The sequence below is a fragment of the Cornus florida genome, unplaced genomic scaffold (assembly GCF_030987335.1).
Source record: "Cornus florida cultivar Cherokee Brave unplaced genomic scaffold, ASM3098733v1 CherokeeBrave_3.0.0_Hap2_Chr07, whole genome shotgun sequence".
Classification (NCBI taxonomy): domain Eukaryota; kingdom Viridiplantae; phylum Streptophyta; class Magnoliopsida; order Cornales; family Cornaceae; genus Cornus; species Cornus florida.
The window spans coordinates 82,312,565-82,339,955 of NW_026775577.1; the positions used below are offsets into that span (position 1 = coordinate 82,312,565).

At 35.0% G+C, this 27,391-nt stretch overlaps 1 protein-coding gene across 1 annotated transcript; it reads right to left on the reverse strand.

Moving 5' to 3' along the window:
- Positions 1 to 382: 382 nt before the first annotated feature.
- On the reverse strand, positions 383 to 27,391 carry LOC132266347 (uncharacterized). Its single transcript, XM_059767200.1, has 4 exons — positions 27,324 to 27,391; positions 1,198 to 1,573; positions 640 to 1,086; positions 383 to 556 (listed from the first exon to the last, which is right to left on the reverse strand). Exons 1-4 carry the CDS (start codon positions 27,389 to 27,391, stop codon positions 383 to 385), a joined length of 1,065 nt encoding a protein of 354 aa, XP_059623183.1.

A 27,391-nucleotide genomic window follows, 5' to 3' on the forward strand; every position in this document is an offset into this window, starting at 1 on the left:
TAAAAGGATTAAAATAATACTAAAATAAAATTTAGTTACTCAGGACCATATGACCCAATACCCATGTAAACTATATACAACTAATCTGGACAACCATCTATGAACTATATATATCATATGGATTTAACCTACCCAAAATCCAACAGTTTATTTTATTTTATTTATTTCTATGTTGTCACGAAAATTGAGAACACCAATAATTTTCTTTTCCTTACCCTCGGCTGTACTGTGAAACCGCCGATTAAATAAATATATATATATATATATATATATATATATATATATAGAGAGAGAGAGAGAGATTCACATAAACTATGAATCTCATTGCAACATAAAGCCAATCACAATTTTTTTTTTTTTTTTTTAACACCAAACAGAGGAACTAGATATCAAAGAGAATAATTACATAATCGGAAAGAAGAGCATTTAACAACCATGAAGGCCATATGCGCCACTCTAAATCGCCACATGCGGCTTTAAAAGCATGTTTGCTCAACAAGTGAGCAACCATATTACCTCCACGAGGAGTCCAAGCTAAAGACAAACCTTTACAGTCCTTAAGCAGAGAAAGAATATCATTAAAAATTACATTAAGTGTATCATCAGCAGCTTCCAATCTCATAATAGGCCTGCAATCACCTTCAACAATGACCTTGTGATAAACCCACCACCAAAGCTGAACAAGAGCCTCTCGAAGAACCAACCCCTCTCCATGGAAGGTTTGTTCACATGTCCAAGGAAAATGGAGGCTACCTTAATAGGACAAACGTCGTGGTCACGAAGAATCATTCCTCCACCACACACGTGACGAGAAAGACAGAACCAAGCATCACAATTAAGGTTAAAGCCTTGGAAATCCAGCCTTGACCAAAGCACAACAGTCGGAGAAGAAATCGACAAAGGCGATTTGAACATCCGACGGGAAAGACGAGCATGTTCCTGAAATTCCTGGAAAGCATGAAAGGCCAGTAAACTAGCTTCGTAAGGATCCCACCGTTTTTTCTTAAAAACTAAATCATTGTGGCATTTCCATATGCAGATAAAAATAGCCAAACCCATGCACTCATCCGAGGCAGTAGAAGCAGACTACTTCTCACAAAGAGAAACTCATCTTAATGACCAAAAGGACGGCTACACCCTAGTGAAATCCACACGTAAGGAACACAGTTGCCACACTAAACATGCAAATGGGCAAACACAAAGAAGATGGTGCACAGATTCAACATTGGACTCACAAATATGACATAACGGATTGTCCACCACCTGCCTATGCCAAAGAAGTTCATTAACAGGGACTCGATCATAAAGAGACTGCCATAAGAACAGTTGAATCTTCCTATGTGAATGGAGCCGCCCTACTTGTTTCCACATTGAACCTCGATTAGCATCAAAGCTACACTCTTCCTCTAAAGGAAAGGAAACTTCTTTGCAAAGAAGTGATTCCGCAATATAGTATGCGCTCTTAACCGAAAATTGCCCATTTTTAGAAGCACCCCAAACCTTACAGTCCAAACCACCCAAAACACTCAACGGAAGTTGCAAAATCAAGTCACGATCACTTTGGTTAAAAAACCTTCCAATTAAGTCAGAGTTCCATTTATACAAATTCGAGAGAATTAAGTTAGCAATTGAAGAGAAATGAGCCCCTTGAGGCGAGAAAGCATAGCGCAATTAATAGGAACGGGGAGCCAATTATCAAGCTAATAGTTAACCGAAGAACCATCCCCAATATGCCATCGCATACCATGCTTAATAACTTCCTTAGAAGACATAATACTCTTCCAAATCCATGAAGCAGTCGGATGATGAGGTGCGTCTACAAAATTACAGAGTTTGAAATATTTGTGCTTGAAAGATTTGTAAAGAAGAGACTCATCCCCAACTTCCATCCACTAAGCAATCTTAGCAAGGAGAGCAGGATTGAAAGACTCAATATTTTTAAAGCCGAGTCTGCCACCTTATTTAGACTTGCATAAATTGTCCCAACTAATCCATTTAATTTTACGAGACTTCTTTAAACCACTCCACCAAAAATTGGAAAAAGAACGTGACAAATCCTCACAGTTCTTTTTAGGTAATCTGAAACATTGCATTAAATATGTAGGAAGAGCTAAAAGGACGAACTTCACCATAATTTCCTATAATAAAGAACCCTTAATAGAAGCAATCTTCTTAGAAACTCTATCATGAATGAAATTTAAAATGCTCACTTTAGACCGGCCCAGAAGAGCAGAAAGCCCAAATATTGATTATTCCAATCCACATTCTGAAGACCCAAACTCTGGCGACAAAACTCCTTCTAAGATGGAGGAGTGTTAAAAGAAAACAAGAGGCAAGATTTCTCCAAACTGATGAGTTGGCCCGTTAGAGACTCATATCTGTTGAGAATGGCCTTAACCCGCCTAACTTCCAGATCCCAAGCCCTACTGAAAATAAGGGCATCATCAGCAAACAAAAGGTGAGAGAATGAAGGGCAACCTCTACCCATACGCAACCCTGAAATCTATCGCTTTCTCTCGACTTCATGAAATAGAAGAGAGAGACCTTCGGTGACAAACATAAATAGAAAAGAGGATAATGTTCACTGAAGCCAATCACAGTTAACTTCAGTGAACACTTGCTACTAAATATATACATAACCGTCCACGGCTAATCATGTATACAATTAAATAACAATAAGAATATCAACTCATCAATATGATTTGATGAATATCACGTGGTTGACTCTGATATTGAAGGCAAAACGGAAACGATTTAAAAAAAATTAGACTATAACTACATGATTTTTTTATCAAATCAATAAGTATTGAAAAGGATCACGTACCTTTTGACGATTGATTAATCATCAAATACAACAACACGCATGCACTCCTCCTTTAGCCTGAACACTAGTGAAGCTTCACCTTTATGACCCCAGAATAGATGGTTTGGCTTATGGGAACCGTATGTCTATTCTTTCTCTATTTTCATAAAACTATTTTTACATCTGTTATTTCATAATATATACCTAAGGGCAACGAAGATATATGCACCATCTAATTGATAGGGTTAGAGATGAGAATTGAAGGGAATCCTTATCTCAGCTTCAATTGGATAAAGGTTGAGTTATCTCATAACTCTACCCTATCCAATTAATTACAATAATTACCACTATATTATTGTGATTGCACTCTAAAATTTAAAAATTACAACAAAGCCCTATCCTACTAAATAATTACATATAAACCCCTCTACTATCGAATATCCATAAGTAGCCCCAGGAAAATATATACTATCCCACCTAAGGCTTACTTATATCTTATATTACTTGAGTAACCAATTTGATCATTATGATCATTGAATAAATTCTTTTACAAAATAAATATTTTTCTAAATAAATAATAGAAAATTAATTTAGTAAACATTTTACTAAAAATCCCTAGCCAGGTTCCAGTGATCAAACCTATTAAATTGTATCAAGGGGATATTTTAACTCTTATAGAGTATTGATTCGATGTTGAGCATTTGTGTTCCCAGAGCTCCAACATTAGCCACCCAAGATACCGTGGTATTGACCTTAAAAAATCTCACACGTTAGTAAGTCAAAGTGACCAATACTGAAACTTGAGTCACTAAACCTTTCAGGATTTAGAGCTTAATGTATTTAGTAGATAAGAACCATACCAAAATAATAACAGTAATTTGTATGGTGTAATCTTATGGTGATCCAATTCAATGTACGCTAAGCACACTAACACACCGACTTAGAGTCAACTACCCCAATGGTTAAAACAAATCATCCTATCTCATAGAGGTCAAGGGTGTTACAATCTTACAGATTAAGGTACCCAACTTTTATTACCGACTGTGAATGATACTAAGGTGCAAGAAACCGGTGAGCTCAAATCTCTTGTGTGTAAATCTCATTCACACACTTAAGTAACCTATAATGCAACTTTAGGACTAAAATGCATCTCATGCAAATATATTAAAAATCCAATGTAATGACCCTATCATTTTCCTTCCTTTCCTTTTTCTCAAATTTTACGGATGAATTTTTTTCGTTGAATTTTCTTTTCTGAGTTCGGTTACTCATTACTTAGTGTTGTCTCGAGTGCTCAAAAATGGTTTCTAAGACTTGTTCCTTTAGATTGATCACTTTCTTTAAGGTCCGAATCATTTCCACATTTTCACTTTTTAGACACTATTCACTTTTCGTCTTTTTTCCATTTGTCACTTTGTGGGCACAACCTCACTTTTCGTGTTCGGAGTTGAGTTTTAACTTCATAAGTTTTCATTCCAGTTAATTTCCTCGAAATGCATAGCTTTACTTTTGGAGAAAAGCTCGCCGGTTGTTTCTTTCTCCCATAAGGGTGTGGATGAAAAGATTCTTCAGAAACATTGATGTTTCTTGGGGTGTTTTTCATAAATATCTTTTAGAGATATTTTGATTAGGGGTTTTTATGAAAATATCTTTTTCATTCTTGGCAGTTTTGCAGTTATCCCTTTTTGTTGGAGCCATTATGCAATTAACGAAAGTTATCGCAAAATATCTCGTTTTGAGCCTGGGTCCTAGTACGGGATTCATTTTCACTTTTCATCGAGTCACGTACTCTTAGAATTGTCTTCTGGTCATTTCCCCAGTTTTAGGGTTTTCGTCCCCGGTTGCCGCCGAACTTGTTCGGGGTATATCTTCCTGCATGGGACTCAATTTTTGACACCGTTTCTTTTGTTGTTCATTTTTTTTTCATTTTGTTCTTTTTCGTTCATGGTGTTTTACCGTTTGAGCACGCCTACACAAATTCCACTTTTTCGGACCTAGTGGGGACCTTTTGGGGTACTTTTAGGGTTTTACTATAAATAAGGGTTATAAAATTAAAAAATCATCTTCCTCCTCTTCTCACACTACTGCAGATCAGCCATAGCAGCCCAAAGGGGGCTGCCACCCTTCTTCTCTCAAATTAACCCTCTTCCCCTTTGTAAAATGCCATGATGCCTTAAGCTTTATCGTAGGCCTTGGCGAGGTGCTCATTTCCCCCTTATTAGAAACCATTTCCAACCATTTTTGAGTTCAGGTTTTGAGTTCGAGTTTGGATTTTCATGGTGCCTCAAGGGTTAAAGTTGTTTCCCTTATAGTCCCCGACATGACCTAGAAGTATCGTCAGATTCGGAACAATTTCCTTTCTGTGGGGATTTGAGATTTCATCTCAAAGTGAAGTAAGGGATGTTTTAGGTTTATATGTGTGTTGTATTGATAGTTTTATAAGCATATACAACTTGCAAGCATGCCTTTGTATTAATTCTATAATTTAATTTAATTATTTTCTTGTATAAGATTTAATTCACATGGTTGTATATAGCTTGGAATTAAATTATGACACGCTATTAAATTAGGCCTTAATATGTTTGTTAACATATATTAAAATTGGGATTATTTGAATAAGTAATGAAATTTTTATTTAATTATTTTCTTGGCATTGAGTTTAATTTACCTAGTTGTAACTAGTGCATAATTAACTTGTAATGTGGTTTTAAATTAGGCCTTGATATGTTTATTAACATATTTTAAATTGAGAATAATTGAATGAGTCTTGAATACTTTATTTAATTATTATCTTGCATGAAATTTAATTCACCTAGTGATGCCTACTTTAGAATTAACTTGTATCATGAAATTAAAATAGGCCTTGATATGACCTTTGACATATATGATTTGTAAAATTTTTGGAGTTACTTTGTAATCTTTAGAATTTAATTACTTAAGTTAATTAAATTCCCCTTTATGCTCCTATTGAGGTAATTAGGCATTGATGTTGTATTCTTGCTTAATTTGTATTGTATTCTTGCTTAATTTGTGGTTTGGAACTTGTTATATGGTTATATGATAGTATTCCGTGAGTTAAAGTTATGATTTGACTTGTAAGTATTCACATTTTATTTATATGACATTTAATATGCCATTATAGCTTGAATGCCTAGGGCATGGCTTGTGTGTATTTCATGACTTGATTGTGCGTGGTAATTGATTTTGGTGCATTGTGTATATGTGATATACTTGTTACACAACTTAATGATTTTTGGAAAGCTTGTATGGACATTGAAAATTGTTACGGCTAGGGCATGGCTCTAGTATGGGGGATGAGAGTTCCCTCTATTTCATATAGTGCGCACCGAGTGGTACCTTGAGGGCTAGTAACCCTCACCAATATAACGGTTTTATTTTGGGTTTAGTTACGCACTAGGTAGTACTTTGCGGGCTAGTAACCCGGAACCACTTGCTTGGTCATTGAGACCTTATGCCCTTTATCTTTCTGCCAATTGTTAATTTCGCATTCAATTCCTAGTTGTAATCTTTGATTGCTTTTAACTTGTGCTAGGATGCATGATACTTCATTTCTTGCATTATATACTTGGATTTGTATACTTGTATATCATGTATGTCAACATTGCTTAGTATACTTAGTAATGTATACTTGAATATATATGTCGTTCTTTCATTTCAATATTGTTTAGCGTACTTAGTATGTACACTTGTATATTGATGATTTACTTTCTAGATAACCTAGTATACATGTATCTTGTATACTTGTCTTAAGTGCATTTCAATATTGATTGTATACTTACGTACGTATACTTGTATATTGAATGTCTTGTTGCGTGTACCGCATGCACCTATGTTATTTAAATTGCATGAATGATGTAGTTTATGCTAGGAATACTCTAGGTAGCTTAGGATTCTCCTTGAGTCTCACCTTTGACATAAACGCTAGGTGGCATGGCCGTATGAATTGATTTATAGCAACTTAATAAGTTTATAAAACGTTAGGTCTTTGCATGCTCATCTCTTATGAGTAGCTTTATGTTACTCACCTATGTAGTGGGGACATTTTTTAGGTACAGGATTCAAGACTTGGGGCTTTGCATTTGTTTTGGGATATCTTATAGATTTGAAGTATCTATTTCATGAAAATGTTAGCATGAAATCCTATTTATGGCTTTATATATCAAAACTTGTATATTTTGTTCTAAATATGTAATGTATACATAAGTATACCTTTTATGATGTATTTGACATGTATGAGATGAGGCCATAGGCCATGGACTTTTATTTTGTATTCTAAATACTTTTATTTCTAAGTGATTTTATTGAAAAATAGAAAAATGGCATGTATTAACTCCACTACATTTGCATGGGGTGTGGGAAGTGCGATTTAGCACTTTCATAAGGTCTCTTTATTCATGCATGGAGTGTGGCCAAGGGCCAAATGGTCCTTTGAAACCATTTGATAATTTTTAGTTTCAAGTTTCTCTTTTAAAAGTCATTTTAGGCAAAATTTGAGGTTTAATAGGTAATTTTTGTATTTAGCGACCATTGAGGCCGTAGGCTATTGGAACGCGTGTAAATATGTATGTTACATTTGTCTGAATGCTCATCTTGCATAAAATATCACATTTGTATGAAATGGATACTTATTGGTCTCAAGTTTTTCATCTAAAGCATTTTCTTTGCATTTTGAGGTTCGGATAGGTCGTATTTTGCATCGGGCATTTTTGAGAACCGCAGACCATTCCCACACGCTTAAAATCACTAAATATGTTTGCTTGCATGATTATTTTAGCACACAACACCATTTAGGGTCAAATGAACACATGGTGCAAAGTTGTTCATTTTTTTTTTCATCGTTTTTGACCTATCTAATCTAGGGGCATTTTGGAAATTTTCTTTAAAAAATAAATTCCGATCTCAACATGATCACATAGAAAACGTGATTTTAGAGGCGGGTTTCTTCACAACATTTTTCCAGAAAATGCCGTCTCAGTCTCGAAAACCCCGCGTCAAATTTGATTTTCTATCCACATTTGCACTTTTTGAAAAAGTCTGTTATAAGGGCATTTTGGGGATTTCACGTCAGAAACAAAAAAAAATTTAAAAATGGTCAGCTTGAAAAAATTATTTTGAGGGGGGTTTCTTCTTCGTATTTCTCCAAAAAACGTCTTTTAGTGCCTCAAAACGGCACCCGATTTTCAGCATTTTGCCAGGTCACTATTAATTACTATCAAAACACTATTCACGACCGTGGAGATGTCAAAACTTTGTTTTGACTTTTCTCTTCCATCCGAACTCCGAATCAAGTGTTTTTGAGTCTAACTTGATTAATTTTTCGCTATCTTTCCAACGGTGTGCTCGGTAGTACCCAAATCTTAATGGAAATTACTATTTTGCGCTTAGGGCTAAATTTGTCCGTTTTTAAAATCCCACTTCTGCTTGTTTTCCTTTTGTTTCCATGGCTTCATGAGAAGTCATGATTGTGTCTTAGGGATGATGTACATTTCTAGAGACGTTGTTTCCATGTAAAAAGACCATTTTGCCCTTGAGGGCTTATTCGGTCTTTTTTTATGATCTTTTTCTTCCATGTTGTTCTCGTTGAGTTCCGTAGCCTCATGGAAGGTCACTTTGGCATCTTACAGATGCATTACATCTCTAGAGACTTGATTTCTGTTTTCACTTCTACTTTCGGATCCGTTATCGGGTCAAATTTCGGTTCATCACAGAACGCACTGGCTTGAAAAACTAGGGTCGTCACACCCAATGCATGAATATCTAATTTAATAAATCATATTTATTAACCAAATGTCAAATATTAAAAGTATATAATTGGATTTTAGGGCACATAATCGCAACAATTGTTGTGTTCATCATGGAGTTCATTTGTTGTAATGTTTTACTGATGTAAGGGCTGGCTTGAAGGTTCACTTCAGGCCTAAGGTTGCTGTGGTACTAAGTCAAGATTGAGACAGGTATATTTAAGGTATTTATATTTGTTGAGTACTTGTTCTTGGTAGTATAACTTGTAATTAATGGTTCAGTTGTGTCAAAACTTGTGTAATAGGTTTGTGGTTTGCTTTGTTTTTATTTGAAAACTATTAAACAAGCACTCTGATATGTGATGACGTCATGCATGTATGATGTTAATGAAGATGGTTAGATGCATTCCAATTGTTCAATTTATTAAATAGTGTAAATTGGGTTAGGGTGTGACAATTACACAATTATAATTTTTTATTATAATATTATGATAATGATCCTTTATAGTTAATATTTTTTTTTATTTAACCAAATGGATTTGGCCTAGTTAAATAATTTGAGTTGACCCACTCAAGCTTGGGCTAATTAAATAAATAAATTAATTAACCCATAACCCATATTATGTAACGGGGTAGAGAGACCTACAAAATTTTAATGTCTATAGTTTTTACACATGAACATGAACCTTGGTTAAATTCATGCTTCCACAATTTTAAAAGCTCTATTTCGTGACAAACATGCAACATATTATTGTTATAATTTTAACGGAACTTTAAGTGTGACTTTTTTTATAAAAATAATAATAATAATAATATAATTGGTTTGTAAGGGGTTAAGGCTCCATTTGTTTTGATGTAAAATATTTTTTAAAAAATATATTTTTTATTTTCTGGTGTTTGGTTGTTCTAAAATATTTATGAAAAACATATATATTAAAATTTAACAAAAATAACTTATATATCAATTTTCGGCAATTTATTTTACATGCCTCGCCATATGGACTCGTCATTGACCTCAACGTAAACCTTTAACAAATACCGAAAAAGTAAAAATAAAGAAAATATTTTACCCGAAAAAGGAAAATATCTTTGTTACGTCCAAACAAACAGAGCCTATAAGTGTCTAAATAGTAGTTGTGTAATAACCCGATCATTTTCCTCCCTTTCCTTTTTCTCAAATTTTATAAATAAATTTTTTTCCGTTTAATTTTCTTTTCCGAGTTCTGTTTCTCCTCACTGGGTGTCGTCTTGAGTGATTGAAAATGGTTTCCGAGATTCTTTCATTTGGATTGACAACTTCCTTTAAGGACTGAGTCATTTTCACATTTTCATTTTTTCTACACTATTCACTTTTCGTCCTTTTCCCTATTTTGTCTTTTCCCCGTTGGTCACTTTTTGGCGCAACCTCACTTTTCATGCTCAGAGTTGGTTTTTGACTTCACGTACCTTCATTTTCAGTGGTTTCCACGAACTACGTATCTTTACTTTTGCAGAAAAGTACTCTGGTTGCTCCCGGTGTCCATAGAGGCATAGATGCACAGTTCTTTGGAAAAAATTTCTTTTCTTGGGGTGTTTTTCATAAATATCTTTTGAAGATATTTTTTTTTAGGGGTTTTTAAGAAAATATTTTTAGAAGATATTTTTATTCTGGGTCATTAGTGCAGTTAACCCTTTTTGAAGGGGCCATTGTGCAATTAACAAAAGTTATTGCAAAATACCTCGTTTTGAGTCTGGATCCTCATGCGAGATTCATTTTCACATTTTGTCGAGTCGTGTACTCTTAGAATTTCCTCCCAAATGTTTTCTCCAGTTTTAGGGATTTCTGACTCCGGTTGCCATTGAACTTGTTCGGGGCATATCTCTCTGCTCGAGACTCAGTTTTTGATATTGTTTCTTCCGTTGTTCATATTTTCTCATTTCGGTTCTTTTTCATTCATGGAGTTTTGTTGTTTGAGCACTTCTGCTCAAATTCCACTTTTCCGGACCCGACACTTTTAGGGTTTTCCTACAAATAGAAAGTCTTAAAGTGAAAAATCACTTTTTCCATCATCTTCCTCCCTCTTTGGCCGGCAGCCATGGAAGCTCCTTGGGCTGCCACCTTTTCTTCTTCTCCTCCACTTGATTTCCTTTGTAAAACGTCTTCCGCTTTAACGTTTATCGTAGGCCTCGTCGTGCTTTACCTTTCCCCCTTATTAGAATCCATTTCTGACCACTTTTGAGTTCGGGTTTCAAGTTCAAGTTTGGATTTTCATGGTACCTCAAGGGTTAAAGTTGTTCCTCTCGTTGTCCCCGACATAACCCCGCGGTATCATCGGATTCGGATTGAGATTTTCATTTCAAATTGAGGTAGGGGGTGTTATAGGTTTATATTCTTGATGTATTGCATGCTATTGATGCTTATACAACTCATTTACATGCTTTGATATCAAATCTAGAAACTTTATTATTTATTTTTCTTGTATGAGATTTGATTTTCTTGGTTGATTATAGCTTGGTTTAAACATGTGGTATGATATTATATTACACCTTGATATGATCATTGACATATATTAAATTAAGAGCATTTGGACAAGTATTGAAGTTTTTATTTAATATTTTTCTTGAATGAAAATTAAATTCATGTGGCCTTATCTAGCTTAAAATCAATATGTGATATCATATTACATTAGGCCCTAACATACTCTTCAACGTATGTGAATTTGAGAGTAATCGGAGGTGTTTTAAAATCTAGAGATAATTAATTAATTTATTCCAAGTGTACTATCCATTCCATTAGATTTCTGACTTGATATTATTGATGTGTATGTCATATACTTTCACATATATTAAATCGGGAATATTTGATTAGGTTTTGAAACCTTTCATTTATTATTTTTCTTATATGAAGGTTTAATTATCAAGGTTATAGCTTGCACGAAAATTACTTGTATTAGGCTATTAAATCAAGTCTTGACATGTTTTATAACATACTTTAATTTGAGAGCATTTGGATGAGTTTTAAAATCTAGAGATTTTAATTAAAAAAATTAATTAAAACCTATTCAATGGTTCCATGAGCTTGATTAAGTTTCTAACTTGGTATTCATGATTTCCTTGACAAGTTCCTTCACGTGTATCAAATTGAGAATAATCAGATAAGTTTGAAACTTATATTTAATTATTTTCCTTGTATGGAACTTAATTCACATGGTTGTAACTTGTATTTCAAGGGGCTTTTAGCTTTTTATCATATATCTAGACTCCTTGTATCTTGGTCTCATTAATGTACTTAATGAACTTGCACAATTGTCTTAATTATCCATGTATTGCTTAGTAAATAATTAAATCATTAATCTTATACTTGTGGTATATTTACATCAATGGATTCCTTGTATTTTAAATCCTAGTTTGTAGTCTATGTAGATGCACACTATGATTTCTTGACATTTCACATGCCATTATAGTTGAGAACTTAGGGCATGACTTGTGTGTTTCTAAAATCTTGGTTGTGCATGAAATGTGGTTAATGCATTACTTGTATCTTGATACACTCTTGGTTGCACAACTTGTTGATTTTGGGATTTAGGATATCAATCAAGAATTGACATGGCTGGGACTTGGTTCTATTACGGGAGATAGAGAGCTCCCTACATTATAGTGCGTACTAGGGGAAGGTACCCATAGGTTATTAGCCTTAAAGTGATCCCAAGAGTACGGTTTTAATCCGGGCGATATCCGAGTATCCACATTGGTTGATTTCACTCTTTAAATTTCAAGTTGCTATTCCTTGAAGATTTAAAACTTGTTGTGTTATGTGGAATGCTCCAATCTTGTTAATTGCATAGATATTTTGCTTTATCTTCGATTTCACTCCTTAAATTTCAAGTGTTATTCCTTGAAGATTTAAGAATCTTGTCGTGTTTTATGGAATGTTCCAACCTTATTTCATTGCATAGATATTATGCCTTATCCTTGATTTCATGTACTATTTGTAATGACCCGGTCATTTTCTTTCCTTTCCTTTCCTTTTTCCACAAATTTTACGGATTAATTTTTTTCGTTGTCTTTTCTATTCTGTGCTTGGTTTCTCGTCACTTAGTGTCGTCTCGAGTGCTCGAAAATGGTTTCTGAGACTCTTTCCTTTGGATTGACAACTTCTTTTAAGGACAGAGTCATTTCTGCATTTTTTATTTTTCGACACTATTCACTTTTCGTCATTTTTCCTATTTTGTCTTTTCCCCGTTTATCACTTTGTTAGCATAACCTCACTTTCTGTGTTCGGAGTTGATTTTTTGACTTCACGTATCTTCATTCTAAGTGGTTTCCACGAAATACGTATCTTTGTTTTTGGAGTAAAGTACTCTGGTTGCTCCCGATGTCCATAGGGGCATGGATGTATAGTTTTTCAGAATCTTTTTCTTTTCTTGGAGTGTTTTTCATAAATATCTTTTGAAGATATTTTATTTCAGGGGTTTTTAAGAAAAAAAATTTGGAAGATATTTTCATTCTGGATCATTAGTGCAGTTTTCACTTTTTGGAGGGGCCATTGTGCAATTAATAAAAGTTATTGCAAAATTTGAGCCTGGATCCTCGTACGGGATTCATTTTCACTTTTCGTCGAGTCGTGTACTCTTAGAATTGTCTTCTGGTCATTTTCCCCTAGTTTCAGGGTTTTTGACTCCAATTGTCGCCGAACTTGTTCGGGGCATATCTCTTTGCTCAGGACTTGGTTTTTGATGTCGTTTCTTCCATTTTTCATATTTTCTCATTTCAGTTCTTTTTCATTCGCAGAGTTTTGTTATTTGAGCGCATCTGCTTAAATTCCACTTTTCCGGACCCGGCGAGACCCTTTCGGGGCACTTTTAGGGTTTTACTATAAATAGGGGATTATAGAATTAAAAAGTGATCTTCCCCTCTCTTCATGGACGTCCAATGATAAGTGCTGAAAAGTGCGTATTTAAACCCCTTAAGCTTAGGTATTCTAGAACCTTTATCTACTTTATTTTACCGTTTTGTATTGATTTCGTGTTATTTCCATTTTCAGGTACTTATCCCCAAAATAAGCTAACTTAGTCAAATAAGAGCATAATTGAAGCAATTCTGGGATTAATCAAAGAAATGAGCAAAGTAGAGCAAAAGGAAGCAAAGGGTGGAATTTCGGCAACTTCGATCGATCTTAAGAAAAGTTCGATCGTTCCAACTTTCATCGATCTCAGCACTTCAAGATAGATCTGAACCATGTTTGTTCCTGTTCAAAGATCTCAAAAGTTCAATCGATCCAACTTCCTTCTTCGATCGATCGAACATTCCTATCCTTATCCAAATGATTGATCTTATCCAGTTGTACCACTCTACCAACCACTTTTGTCCTTTTTCCCAAAAATATCTTCAAAATATCTCAGATTTGTTTTTACCTAAAAAGGCGCCGCCATTGAGGATCAATCCAACTTCAGTTTGATAGATCTCAGCCATGTTCGATCGATCCAAGTCCAAGGTTCGATCGATCGAACTTCTTCTAGTGCGAAAAAGTTAAATTTCTAGCTCATTTTGTGTGTCACTTGACCTACCTATATAAAGAATATGATACACTTTTTGAGGAGGATTTTTAGGATTATTAGCATTCTTAGAGATTAGAGAGAGGCTACTCTTAGTGAGGAAGAAAAGAAGAGGAGGAGGCTGGAGACAACATTGGAGACTCTTATCAACCAAGGAGCAGATTTCTTCCATGGAGCTTGCCCTTGAGGGTTGGAGGACATCATCCATGAGTGGCTAAACATCTTCTTGGGGCTAGAGTTAGCCTTAAGCATGCTTTCTACTTCTTGATTTATGTATTTTTTAGAGGATTTGTATTGTAATTCATGTCTTGACACTTTTATATATATAGATCTTATTTATTCAATGATTTATGTGATTTAATGCTTCCAATTGATCATTTCATTCTATCCATATGTTTATGTATGCTAGAATAGATATTCATGTGTTTATCTCTATTTCTTGTGTTATTGATGAATGTCTATGTGTGTTGATGCTATAGATCTAGAGATTGTCAAGACATAGTGCTTAATGTCATGTTCTTGTGGTTTATTTAATGGTTCATACTCATTGCTTGATGGATTGTGCCTCTCCCTTAGTTTAATTAGTTAGTTTTCATGTCATTAGCTTAGTTGTAGTGTAGTTGTTAAATGGGAGGACAATCCATGTTTGTTGTTGATGTTCCATACTTATGAAACGCAAGTAACATGTATCTCTAACCTTGTGATGTGTTTGGATTGTGAGCTTAAAGAAATGATTTATGGCTTAATTTGATCTGTTGTACTATCCACCATGTTGTTTAGACAATATATGCTTTTTTTGTCATCCATGCTTGATGAAGCAACCACATACACACACTTCATTGCAACACATGTTCTTCCCCTCATTAATCATTTATTAAAGATGTAGAAAAGTTATGCTTAGTGGTGATCTCTAAACCCCAAGATCTCTCTTTATCTTTTATTCTCTCTATTGCATTATTACTTGCTTTAGTTTCATTTGCATCTAGCTTAATTCAACCAACCACTATTTTGATCACTCAACCTACTAACCCTAATTTTGATTCCTCAAGCTAGTACGACAACTCAATCCCTTGGGACGATCCCTTCTCACTCATACTACATAGTATAGGTGTTAAGCGGTTTATTAATTTAAACTATGGTGCCCACTTGACACTAATTTCCAAATTCAAAGTCTTGTACATTGTTTTGTGCACACGCCCGAGAAGACAACATCTAACAGCATCCATAGTAGCCCAAAGAGGGCGGCCACCCTTTTTCTCTCAATTAAACCTCATTCCCTTTGTTAAAAATTCGTAGTGCCTTTGTGTTTTGTGTTTATCTTGACTATGCGCATTTTTTCCCCTTATTAGAACCCTTTTTGGCCAATTTTTGAGTTCGGGTTTGAGTTCAAGTTATAATTTTGGTAGGTCCTCTTTGGAGTTTAATGTTCACAGCGTTGTCCCCGACAAAACCCCGAAGTATTGTCGGATTCGGAGCCGTTTCATTTTGGTGGCTTTTGAGATTTTCATCTCAAATTGAGGTAGGGGAAGTCTTAGGCTTTTATTTATGTTGTATTGATGATTTTATAAGCTTATACCACTTGTATGCATGTTTTGTATTAATCCTAGAATTTAATTTAATCATTTTTCTTGTATAGGATTTAATTCTCAAGGATGTGTATAACTTAGAATTAAAGTATAGCATGCTAGTAAATTTGGCCTTGGTATGGTTGTTGACATGTATTAAATTTGGGTCATTTGAATAAGAATTGTAACTTTTATTTAATTTTTTCTTTTGAAAAAGATTAATTCCCATGGCCGTACTTTGCATGAAATTAACTTGTGATAGGCTATTAAATTAAGTCTTGGCATGCTCTTTAACATACTTTAATTTTGGAGCATTTGGATGAGTATGAAAATCTAGAGATTTTAATTAAAAGAATTAATTAAAATCAATTTAAGGGTTCCATTGGCTTAATTGAGTTTTAAACTTGATATTTGAAATGATTAGGACTTGTTTACTAGCATATATTAATTTGAGACCATTTGAAGTTGCTTTAGAAATTAGAGATTTAATTATCATGATTTAATTAAATTATACTTTGTTGTTCCATTGGCTTAATTGAGTTTTAAACTTGATATTTGAAATAACTAGGACTTGTTTACTAGCATATGTTAATTTGGGACCATTTGAAATTGCTTTAGAAGTTAGAGATTTAATTATCATGATTTAATTAAATTTTACTTTGTTGTTCCATTGGCTTAATTAAGATTTTGAATGGATGTATGTAATGACCATGCAATATTGTTTAACATGTGTTAATTAGGGATCATTTGATTGAAATTTAAAACTTAGAGAAATTAATTAGTTTCTTTAATTAATTTCCGTTTCTATAGTGTTAATGATTTAATTATGTGTTTGACATTGGTTATATGTTTAAATCATGATTTTGGACTTGTATTAGATTCATGAGTTTATGATTTCAATGTTGAGATATATTATTATAGCGTGTAACGAATCGCACACTGAAAATTCGATATTTGTCATGCCTTAATAGTTGTGGACTTAGAGCATGTATTATACGTGTTTCCAAATTTGGTTGCGCATGGTAGAAAGTTGATTATCTTGTATATATATGTTGATATATACGTTGTTGCACAACTTGTTAATTTTGGAAACTTGGAAATGTCGTTGTTTGGCTACGTCTACGATATGGTTCTAGTACGGGGAATTATCCCTCTATAGTCTAGTGCGTACATACGGAGGTTACCCATAGGCTAGTAACCCTAAAGTAACTATGGTGTCGATCTGATCCAGCGTGATGTCCAAGTATCCACCTTGTTTGATTTTTCTTTTCATTTCAAGTTAATAACTAGATGATATCGTAACTTGTTGTTCCTTAATTGATTTCCCATTTTGAGTTTCAAGATGTTAGTTTTGAGAAATAATGCTTTATGCGTTGTATTGGAAGTTTTGAGAAATAATGCTTTATGCGTTGTATTGGAAGTTTCAATGTTTGTTAAATTGCATCGATATTGTGATATGTGTTTTAATGTTCAAATGTAGCTTAGGAACGATCCTATAGATCCATTTAGAACATATACATTAGGTGCTACGATCCACTTTTGTTGTTTTCGTGTTTTAGGTTTCAAGTTAAGGACTTTGAGAATCTATATCTTGTTACTTTGTATAACATGTTTCCATGTTGTTAAATTGCATGAATGATGTGATCTATGATAGAAATGATCTAAGGTAGCTTAGGATGCTCCCCGAGTCTCATCTTGACATAGATGTTAGGTGGCATGAGCCCCTTTGACTTGTTTCACCTTAAGGTGATAATTTTGTAAAATGTTAGGTCAATGCATACTCATTTCCTATGAGTAGCTTTATGTTACTCACCCCGAAGTTGCTGGGGATTTGTTTCAGGTATGAAGACTTGGTTCGTGATGCTCATCATACTTTGGATGACTGGTAGCTTTTAAGTTTCCATTTCATGCAAATGTTAGCATGAATTGTCATTTTATAGCCTTATATGCCTAAACTTGTATCTTTGATTCCATATATGTAATGTGTACATAAGTACACCTTTTACGATGTATTTGACTTATGTGAGATGAGGCTAAAGGCCAATGACATTTATATTGCATCTTATGTAATTCTTGATTTCATGAAATGTTATAAAAATATTGAAAAAAAATCACAAGTCATTGTCTCACCATGGTTGCAACGGGTGTGGGAATTCCATTTTTATTTTTCTATAAGGTCTTATTAATCATGTATGAAGTGTGGCCAAGGGCCAAACGGTAATTTGAAGCCATTTCATAATTTTAAATTTCAAATTTTTCATTTCATTTGAATTTTCGCCTTTTTGGCCGTTGGGCAGTCAGATTTTGCATCGGCGGTATTTTTAAGCCATGGACCATTGTAGCACGTCCTAATAGGTAAGTTACATTTTCATGCATGATCGTTTTCAAGAAAAACCTCATTCTTGGTGATTTGAGCCTCCTATAGACTAATTTTGCATTTTTTTGCATAATCTGATTTTAGGGCATTTTGGGGTCTCCTTTGAGAAATAAATTCCAGTCTTCACAAGGTCACTTAGAAAATGTGATTTTGGGGGAGGGGGGGTTCTTCTTTGTGTTTTTCCAGAAAATGTCGTCTTGATACCGAAAATCCCTCGTGAAGTTCAATTTTCAGTTTTGCATTTTAGCAGCTTTTTAACCCTCATGACCTGATTTAATGGAGAGGCATTCTGGGTATTTCACAATGTGTTTTTTTTTTTTCTTTGCATTTTTGGGAAGAAAACTCGATTTTAGGGGGGGGTTTCTTTTTTGTGTTTTTCCAGAAAAATTCGTTTTGATAGCCTGTTTTTGCTCTCAGATGAGGACAGTTACTGTAGCAGCTTTTGGCCCTCTTGACCTCTTCTGATCTAGGGGCATTTTAGGTATTTCACAATGAGTTTTTTTAGTTTTCTTCCACATAGTCAGGTAAAAAACTCAATGTTAAGTGGGATTTTTTCTTCGTGTTTTTCTAGAAAAATTCGTTTCAGACCTTATTTCGGCTCTCAGTTCTGGCTGGAACTTTTATTCCCCTAGCATGTCATGGTACTTGTTGGGGTGCTCGTGGGTTGCTCGTCTCAACGTCGTGACATCGACTTTTGTTTTCGCTTGTTCTCCTTCGTCCGGACTCCAAATCGAGTAAACTTTTTTTTAAACTTGACTAATTTTTCACTGTCTTTCCAATAGTGTCCTCAGTTGCACCCGGATCTTCCTGAAAAATTACCAATTTACCATTTTAGCCTTAAGTGCTCGTTTTTCTTCGTCATGTCATTTCTCATTCGTGCGAACTCTGAATCATGTGATTCTTGAGTCCATCTTGATTATTTTTTTTGTTGTTTTTCCAGTGGTGTGCTCGGTGGCACCCGAATTCATATTTTTTAAAAATTACTATTTTACTCCTAAGGGCTTATTTGTCATATTTTCGATTTTTTGCTTCCGCATCAGTTCTTATTGAGTTCCACGACCTCATGAAAGGTCACTTTGACTTCTTAGATTCTTGTTTTCTATTTTTGCTTCCGCATTTGGATCCGTTATCGGGTCAATTTTCGGTTCATCACAAGACGCACTGGCTTGAAAAACCAGGGCCGTCACACTATTCTTGTCGTGTTAATTAGAATGTTCCAATCATGTTAATTGCATTGATAATATAGTTCTTGTTAACTTATATCCGAGTATTCTTCTTGTCGTGCTAATTAGAATGTTCCAACCAAGTTAATTGCATTGATAATGTGATCATTGTATTCAAGCATCCTTCTTGTCATTTTGTATAGATTATTCCAAACCTTGCTTAATTGCATTGATAATGTGATTCAGGTTAAACTTGTCGTGTTCTTTGGATTATCCCAACCTTGATTCGTTTCATATATGTATATATATCATGGTTCATGTTGATTTATACTTATGCAGCTTAGGATGCTCCCTGAGTCTCATTTTGACATAGATGTTAGATGGCATGAGCCCCTTTAACATATTTCACCTTAAGGTGATATAATTGTAAAATGCTAGGTCGATACATGCTCATCTCCTACAAGTAGCTTTATGTTACTCACCCCAAAGTTACCGGGGTTATTTGTCAGGTATGAAGACTTGGTTCGTGGTACTCATCACTCCTTGGATGACTTGTAGCTTTTAAGTTTACATTTCATGCAAATGTTAGCATGAAATGTCATTTTGTAGCTTTATATGTCAAAACTTGTATATTTGATTCTAAATATGTAATGTGTGCCTAAGCACACCTTTTGACTTTCATTTTATATGTATGACATGAGGCCAAGGACCAAGCACGTTTATATTTGCACTTGTACTCATTTAGTGCCATATTTTGTTTAAAAATGTATTTTTATCAACTTTGGAGGTTTAGCATGTAAAATTTTATAAATGAATTGTAATAAGGCCATAGGCCATTATAACATGTTTAAAATGCCATATTACACTTGCGTCCATGTTCACATCATCACATAGTAGCATATAATGTAAATTGATCATGCTATAGGGGATGCTGATTAGCGCTGAAAAATGCGCATTTAAACCCCTTAAGCTCGAGTATTCTAAGACTTTTATCTATCTTACTTTTTCGTTTTAGACTAATTTCATGTTATTGCCCTTTTCAGGCGCTTATCCCCAAAATAAGTCAATTCAGCCAAATTAGAGCATAAAAGAAGCAATCTCAAGCTGAATGGAAGAATGGAGCAAAGTGGAAGCAAAGTGGTGGAAATCAGCAAACTTCGATCGATCAGGAATATTTTTGATCGATCTCACCTCACCAAGATAGATCAGACCCTTTGTCCTTATCCTCAAGAAATTTCATTTTCGATCGATCCAGCTTTCTTCAGATCGATCGAACTTCCTTGATCTTATCCCCACCTACCACTTTTGTCTTTTTCCCAACATATCACAAAAAAATCTCAGATTTATCTTATTCCAAAAAGGCACCGCCAAGGATTGATCGATCTGGCCTTAATTCGATGGATCTGGCCACAGTTCAATAGACTCCTCAAGTTTGAAGTAAAACAGAGTCCAGCTCATTAAAAGATGGCTCGTGGTGCAATCATTGAAGGGACCCTAGTGCACAAGACCTGACCATTGGGTGTGACACTTGAGCTTCCTATATAAGGATTTTGAGCCATTTTTACACCATATATATCATCATCTTCATATCTCAACATAACTTAGAATCTCATATCACATATCTTGGAGAGGAGGCTAAAGCTTAGAGAGACATGCACTATTTTGGGAGTTCTTCCATTCTTCTAGGGTTTCCATCAAGAAGAAGAGCATTTCTACCATGGAGATGGCCCTTGAGGATTAGATGACTACATCAACGAGTGGCTAAACATCTTCTTGGGGCTAGAGTTATCCCTAAGCATGCCTTCTAGACCTTAATGCTTTGTATTTTGAGGGGATTTGTGTTGTAATCTTGTCTTAACACTTAGTTTATATATGAATCTTGTTTTTATAATGATTTGTGTTGATTAATACTTCCAATTGATCATTTCATTCTATCCATATATCTATGTATGCTAGCGTAGATGTTCATGTGTTTATCTCTTGGTTTTGTGATATTGATGCATGTCTATATGTATTGATGCTATGAATCTAGAGATTGTCAAGGCATAGTGCTTAAATAGAATACTCTTGTGGTTTGTTTGATGGTTCATACTCATTTCTTGATGGATTGTGCCTATACCTTAGTTTAATTTTCATGTTTTTAGCTTAAAAGTAGTGTAGTTGCTTTACTTTCTTCTATGTGAGGACAATCCATGCTTGTTGTTTGATGTTCCATACTTATGAATGCAAGTAGTACAATTCTCTATCTTATTAGTGTGTTGATTATGAGCTTAAAGGAAGGAATAATGGCTTAGTTTGATATATTATGCTATTCACTAGGTTGTCTAGACATTATATGCTTAATTAGTCAATCAATGCTTGTTGATTCAATCAATCACACCTCTATGTATTGCAACACATGTTTCCCCTCATTCATTATATATTGAGTGTCTAGAATGGTGATGTTTAGTGGTGACCTCTAGATCCCAAGACCTCTCTTTCTTGTTCTCTACCCTTTATTTATTTTAATTGCCTTATATTGAATTAATTTACATTGTAGTTTAATTAACAAACCAAAACACCCTTTGATCACTCGACCTACTAATCCGACCTTATTTCCATATTAACATAGCCCCCAATCCCTTGGGACGATCCCTACTCACCCTAGCTATATTAGTAGTTAGAGGTAGTAGTGGCACTTTATAAATTTAAACTTGGCCACACTTTCATTGCAACTTTGTTGGTTAACACGACTAAAATCACGCCAAGTTTTGGCGCCGTTGCCGGGGATTGATTTGGTAACACCGTGTTTTGGAAATAATTAGGAATTAGTACTCTTTTGATCATGTCTTTATTTACTTTATTTTTAGTTACTTATTATGTTTGTTCTTGATTGGCTAGGTGAATTGAGCAAAGGAAGTCAAGCAAGGGAGACTTGAAAAGTAAGGAGCTAAGCTAAGCATAAAAAGGGCTAAAATCTAAAAATTGCAAAGCTAAGCAGAAAATTGAAAAATGAATTGAAGTTACTTAAGGACCCTTTGTGAGACCTTTCTAACTCAATCTCTAGTAAAATCGTCGGCCCGCATGGTGGCAAGTTCTTAAACTCTTAGATAAATCGTGAACCCGCGTGGAAGCAATTTTACTTTTCTTTGCATATTGTTCAAGCATGGGAATATGGGATCATTGTATGTGGAGATTTGTTGAGGGGGCGAAGTGATTGCTATTTGATTGCTATTTGTTTTGTTAGTGCATACATTGGTCGTAGGTCATTAAATCCTACCCTTATCCCACTTGATTTCTATCTTGAATCGGTAGTTCGTAATCCTAGGGGAAGAGGTAGTTCTCATCACTCCATTTCATCAATGGAGGAGCAACATCCTTAGTCATATAGACCAACAAGGCATATTCCACCCTAATGTGCATCATGACAACATCCAAGTACCATTAGGCATGCCTAGACCATTCATCCTACCATAATAAGAAGGCCAAATTCCATTGGGAATGCCTCGGCCAATTTTTGCTCCACAACTTCCCATGGTTCAAGTTAATCGCGGTGTTCGTTTAGCACCACCAGTTGGGAATCCTCCCATTACTTTGCGTGATCATTATGTTCCAAATGAATATAATGCACCGACATGCATTCAATTGCCCCCATTTAGAGCACATCACTATGAGATTAAACCGCAAACCATTCAAATGCTTCCTAACTATCATGGACTTCCAAGTGAAGAACCTTACAAGCATTTGGATGAGTTTATTGAAGTGTGTTCCACCGTGAAATTCACGAACATGCCAGAAGAAGTGTTAAGACTCAAACTTTTTCCTTTTACCCTTAAGGACAAAAAAAAATATTGGTTCAACAATCTTAGGCCTTTTTCGATAACTTCTTGGGTAGAAATGCAACAAGAGTTCTTGAAGAAATACTATCCGATATCAAAGACCAATGCTATGAGAACTTCCATTCGTGAATTTTCTCAAGGGGAAGGGGAATTGTTTCATGAGGCATAGGAAAGATTTAATGATTTGCTTAGGAAATGTCCACATCATGACATTCCTAAGTGGCAATTAGTCTAATACTTCTTCGAAAATTTGTCGGATAATCAAAAAGGAATAGTAGATGCATTTATGGGTGGTTCTTACCTTAATAGACATGAGAATGATTTTTGGCAATTGTATGAAAGTGTGAGTGAAAATTCCATGCATAGATCTTTGTCATCTAAAAATAGTAGAATTCTAAGTGGAAGGAAGAATGTCGGCCTATATCAAGTTGACAATTCGAATGACATTGCTGCCGAGGTGAAAGCCTTAACTCAAAGGTTTGATTAATTTTTGGTCAACCACAATTCGGCAAATCAAGTGTCTTCCTCCCCTAATCATGTTCATCATCATGCATCTAATGAATCTTGTATGACTTGTTCTAGTGTCTTACATACTACTTCCAATTGTCCCCATGCATATGTGCTAAGTGAACATCATGAACAAGTTAATACTGCATTTGTTAACCAAGGGAATAATCCGTATGGCCCACATTACAATCCTAGATGGAGGAACCATCCAAACTTCTCTTGGAAAAGCCAAGGGGAAGGCTCAAACCCTCCCCAAGGTGGTTTTCAAGGAAAGTATGTTCCGCCTCCAATGCAAAGCCAAGGTTCCCAAGGTTATAGATCTTCATTTCGATCATCACATGGAACCCAATTTTCTAATTCTCATTTTCCTAATCAATCATCTTATTCCCAAGGAAATTATAGGAGTCTCGCTTTTGAGGAAAAAGTGTTGATCGCTTTGGGAACTCTAAAGGCAAACACTCAATTGCTTCATTCACATTCTCAATCCATTGCTAAGCTAGAAACCCTAGTCAGGCAAATAGCTAGTACCTTAAATACTAGAGAGAAAGGGACAACACCTCTAAGTGCCCCACCAAAGCAACAACTCGTTGTAGAAACCAATGAAGGTCACACAATTAAACATGTTAATGCGGTGACGACCTTAAGAAGTGGGAAAATTATGGACAATCAAATTGGTGTTTCCAATGAAGAGAGTGAACCGGTGCAACCAAAAGTTAAAACCCGTCCCGTTTCATATTTTATTCCTCCTTCATTGCATGTGCATGATCATCTTGTTGAGAAAGTTGTGAAAAATGATTTGAAAGATGAATTGAACAATGAATTGAAAAATGATTTGAAAACTTCTCATGTTGAAAGTGATCCAAAGAAAGATTTTGAAAAAACTTTTGAGCCTAAAGCTCCATTTCCGGATGCCTTGAAACGGTCAATTTCTCGTGAAAACCAAAAGACCAAAGTAAATGAAATCATCGAAGTATTTAGGCAAGTGAAGATCAATTTTTCACTTTTGGATGTAATTAAAAAAAATTCGGCTTATGCCAAGTTCTTAGAAGATCTTTGCCCCCAAAAGAGGAAGAACAAAAGCCAAGCACCAAAGAAAGTGGTCTTGACCGAGCAAGTAAGCTCCGTCTTGCAACACAACACTCTCCTAAAGTTTAAGGACCCAGGTTCACCTATTACTTCTTGTATCATTGGTGACCAGGTCATTAATCGGGCTCTTCTAGACTTAAGAGCAAGTGTAAACCTTCTTCCATACTCGGTATATGTTAAATTGGGCTTAGAAGACTTGAAACCGACGTCGGTGGTTTTGCAACTTGCCGCTATCAAAAAGCCCAGAGTATCATTGAGGATGTTTTGATTAAGATTGATAAGTTCTTCTTCCCCATTAATTTCGTTGTCATTGACATGGAACCAGTCCCAAATCCCAAAAATCAAATTCCCGTTATCCTTGGCCGTCATTTCTTGGCAACCGCAAATGCCAACATAAATTGAAGGATAGGGATAATGAAAATATCATTTGGGCATATGAAAATAAAGTTGAACATTTTTAATCCAACCCCGAATTCAATGGATAAGCATGAAGAAGTGTGTGTTGTTGAGAAATGTGTTGAAAATGAACTTGATAAAGTTGAGTCTTTGCTTGATGTCGAACATTCCCATGGTTTACTTACCAAAAAGAGCTCAAAGAGAAATGTGTGCAAAGCTAGTGTTGAAAGGGCATGGAAGCCCAAGAAAAGCATGGACAAAGGACCGTCAATCTCCTTTGATTCAAATCCTACAAGTTCCTTGGGGAACAATTTGTTGGGTGGGATTCAAAGTGCCATTTACCCCGTCAAGGAAGCGATGCATAATAAGATTTTTGATCCAGACTAAAAGAGCCTAATGTCTTGTTAGAGATATTAAACACTAGTGTTTCGTAAGATTTACAACCTTATTCCTCCCATATTTCTATTTTACCTTTCATTTCTTGCGTCATCTAGATATATTCTGGGTTCATACACATTGCTAGGGACTTTGGTTGAGAATGTATGCATTGTCATTTTCAAATTAAGCATTTTATGTCTGTTCGATCGATCTTGAAAAAGGTTCGATCGATCGAACTACCAACCCTGCATCCAATCATCTCTTTGTCCCATCGTGCGTAATTTTCCTACATATTTCAGCTCTCTGTGTATCATGCGAACTTCATTTCCAATCAATCTGAGTGGTCCCTGATCGATCGAGATTTTCCTCGGATCAATCTTCATTCCATACTTAGAAAAAATTTTGAACCCATGAAAAATCACCTCTTTGTGCATCGATCGAACTTATCTGCAGGTTTTCACCTGTTGGATTGATCGAACTTTGATCGATCTATATTCGAACGATCTCATTGCTTCCTGTTGACTTTGACTTCTTTTTGAATTTTGTTTTTAATTTAATTTAATTATTTTTGTAATATATATATATATATACATTCAAAAATCTAAAAAAAATTTATTTTTATTTTTATTCCATTGTATTTTCAAAAAAATCCAAAAAAAGAATTTTATTTTATTTTATTTTTACTTTCATTTTATTTTATTTTTATTTTTATTTTTATTTCCAATAAAAAAAAATTCCAAAAACATTTTGTTTTAATTTCCAAAAAAACTCAAAAAATATTTTTAATTTTGAAATTTGTTTTATTTTCAAAAAAAAATTCAATTCAAAAATTTTCAAAAAAATACTTGTCGTTTTGCGAGGTTAGATCGATCTGAGTCCTTTTCAGATCGATCTTTGTTCAATTGATTTGATTTCTTAGTGATCGATCAAACTCGTCAGAAACAATTTTTAAAAATAGAAGCCAAAGGTCATTTGGATCGATTTCAAAGATCAATCTCAGACCCTAGCTTCTTTCACCGCTGCCCATCATCTCTCCCACCTCCAGCGAACCTCCGGCGACCATCCCAAGCTTCTAAATTCTTCTTTGCTTCAGATCTTCTTTCTCTCTCTCGGTTTCCACTTCTCTCGTTGGGTTTTGGTAAGTTTTGAGTTTTATTTCCATTTTTGAGCTTCAATCTATATGTTCTTGATGATGCCATGTTTAAATCTAGGGTTGCCATGTTCCATTGTCGTCGTTTTTGATCTTTGAAGCATATAAAATTGAAATCGGGCAAAATATATACATAGATATATATATATATATATATATATATATATATATATATCTATGTATATATTTTGCCCGATTTCAATTTTGGAGGTCACGTGCCTATATAAGTGACTAATCTTGATATGTTGAAGTGTAGAGGGACCCACAAGCTTGGTTGGGTGCCTCCCGTGTTGTCCACGTCACAGATTTGTGACTTTTTGTATTTTTGTAGAGTTCGATCAATCACATTTTTCTCTGATCGATCAGAGAAAGATCGATCTCATTCAATTCCTGATCGATCCAACTTAGATCGATCTCATCTTTTCATGATCGATCGAACATCACAGATTTGCATATCCACTTCACATACCATCTTTTGTGTTCCATGCTATCTTATATTTGCCCAATACCTGTGTTTTCCACATTGGGTGTATTTTATTTTGTCATATTTAGCATATTTTACTTATTCATTGTCTATACCTGGCTGCATTACCACTTGCATAGATTCATGTTGATTCATTCTGAGTTGTCTATTCTACTTCACATACCTATTTTTATATATTGTACTTCAATTCTTTATTCCTATACTGACTCCATTTGCAAGTGATTTCCTTCTTTTGCAAACCATGGCCCGAGTCAAGAATTTGGCTAACCGGCAGTATGTGCACTAAGTGCGACAGTGTACAGAAGAGCCCGTAGAGCCTTCCCATGCTCAGGACCCAGCTCCAGAGCCAGCTCCAACTCAGTCCTCAT

Excerpts from the sequence above, each read along its gene's own strand:
- LOC132266347 (XM_059767200.1), bottom strand. The coding sequence starts at position 27,391 with ATGAGGACTGAGTTGGAGCTGGCTCTGGAGCTGGGTCCTGAGCATGGG. Across the intron at positions 1,574-27,323 it reads AAGGCTCTACGGGCTCTTCT|GTTTTTTAACCAAAGTGATC; the intron begins GTACACTGTCGC and ends CTTAATTGGAAG. Across the intron at positions 1,087-1,197 it reads CTGTGCACCATCTTCTTTGT|TCTGCTTCTACTGCCTCGGA; the intron begins GTTTGCCCATTT and ends TGTGAGAAGTAG.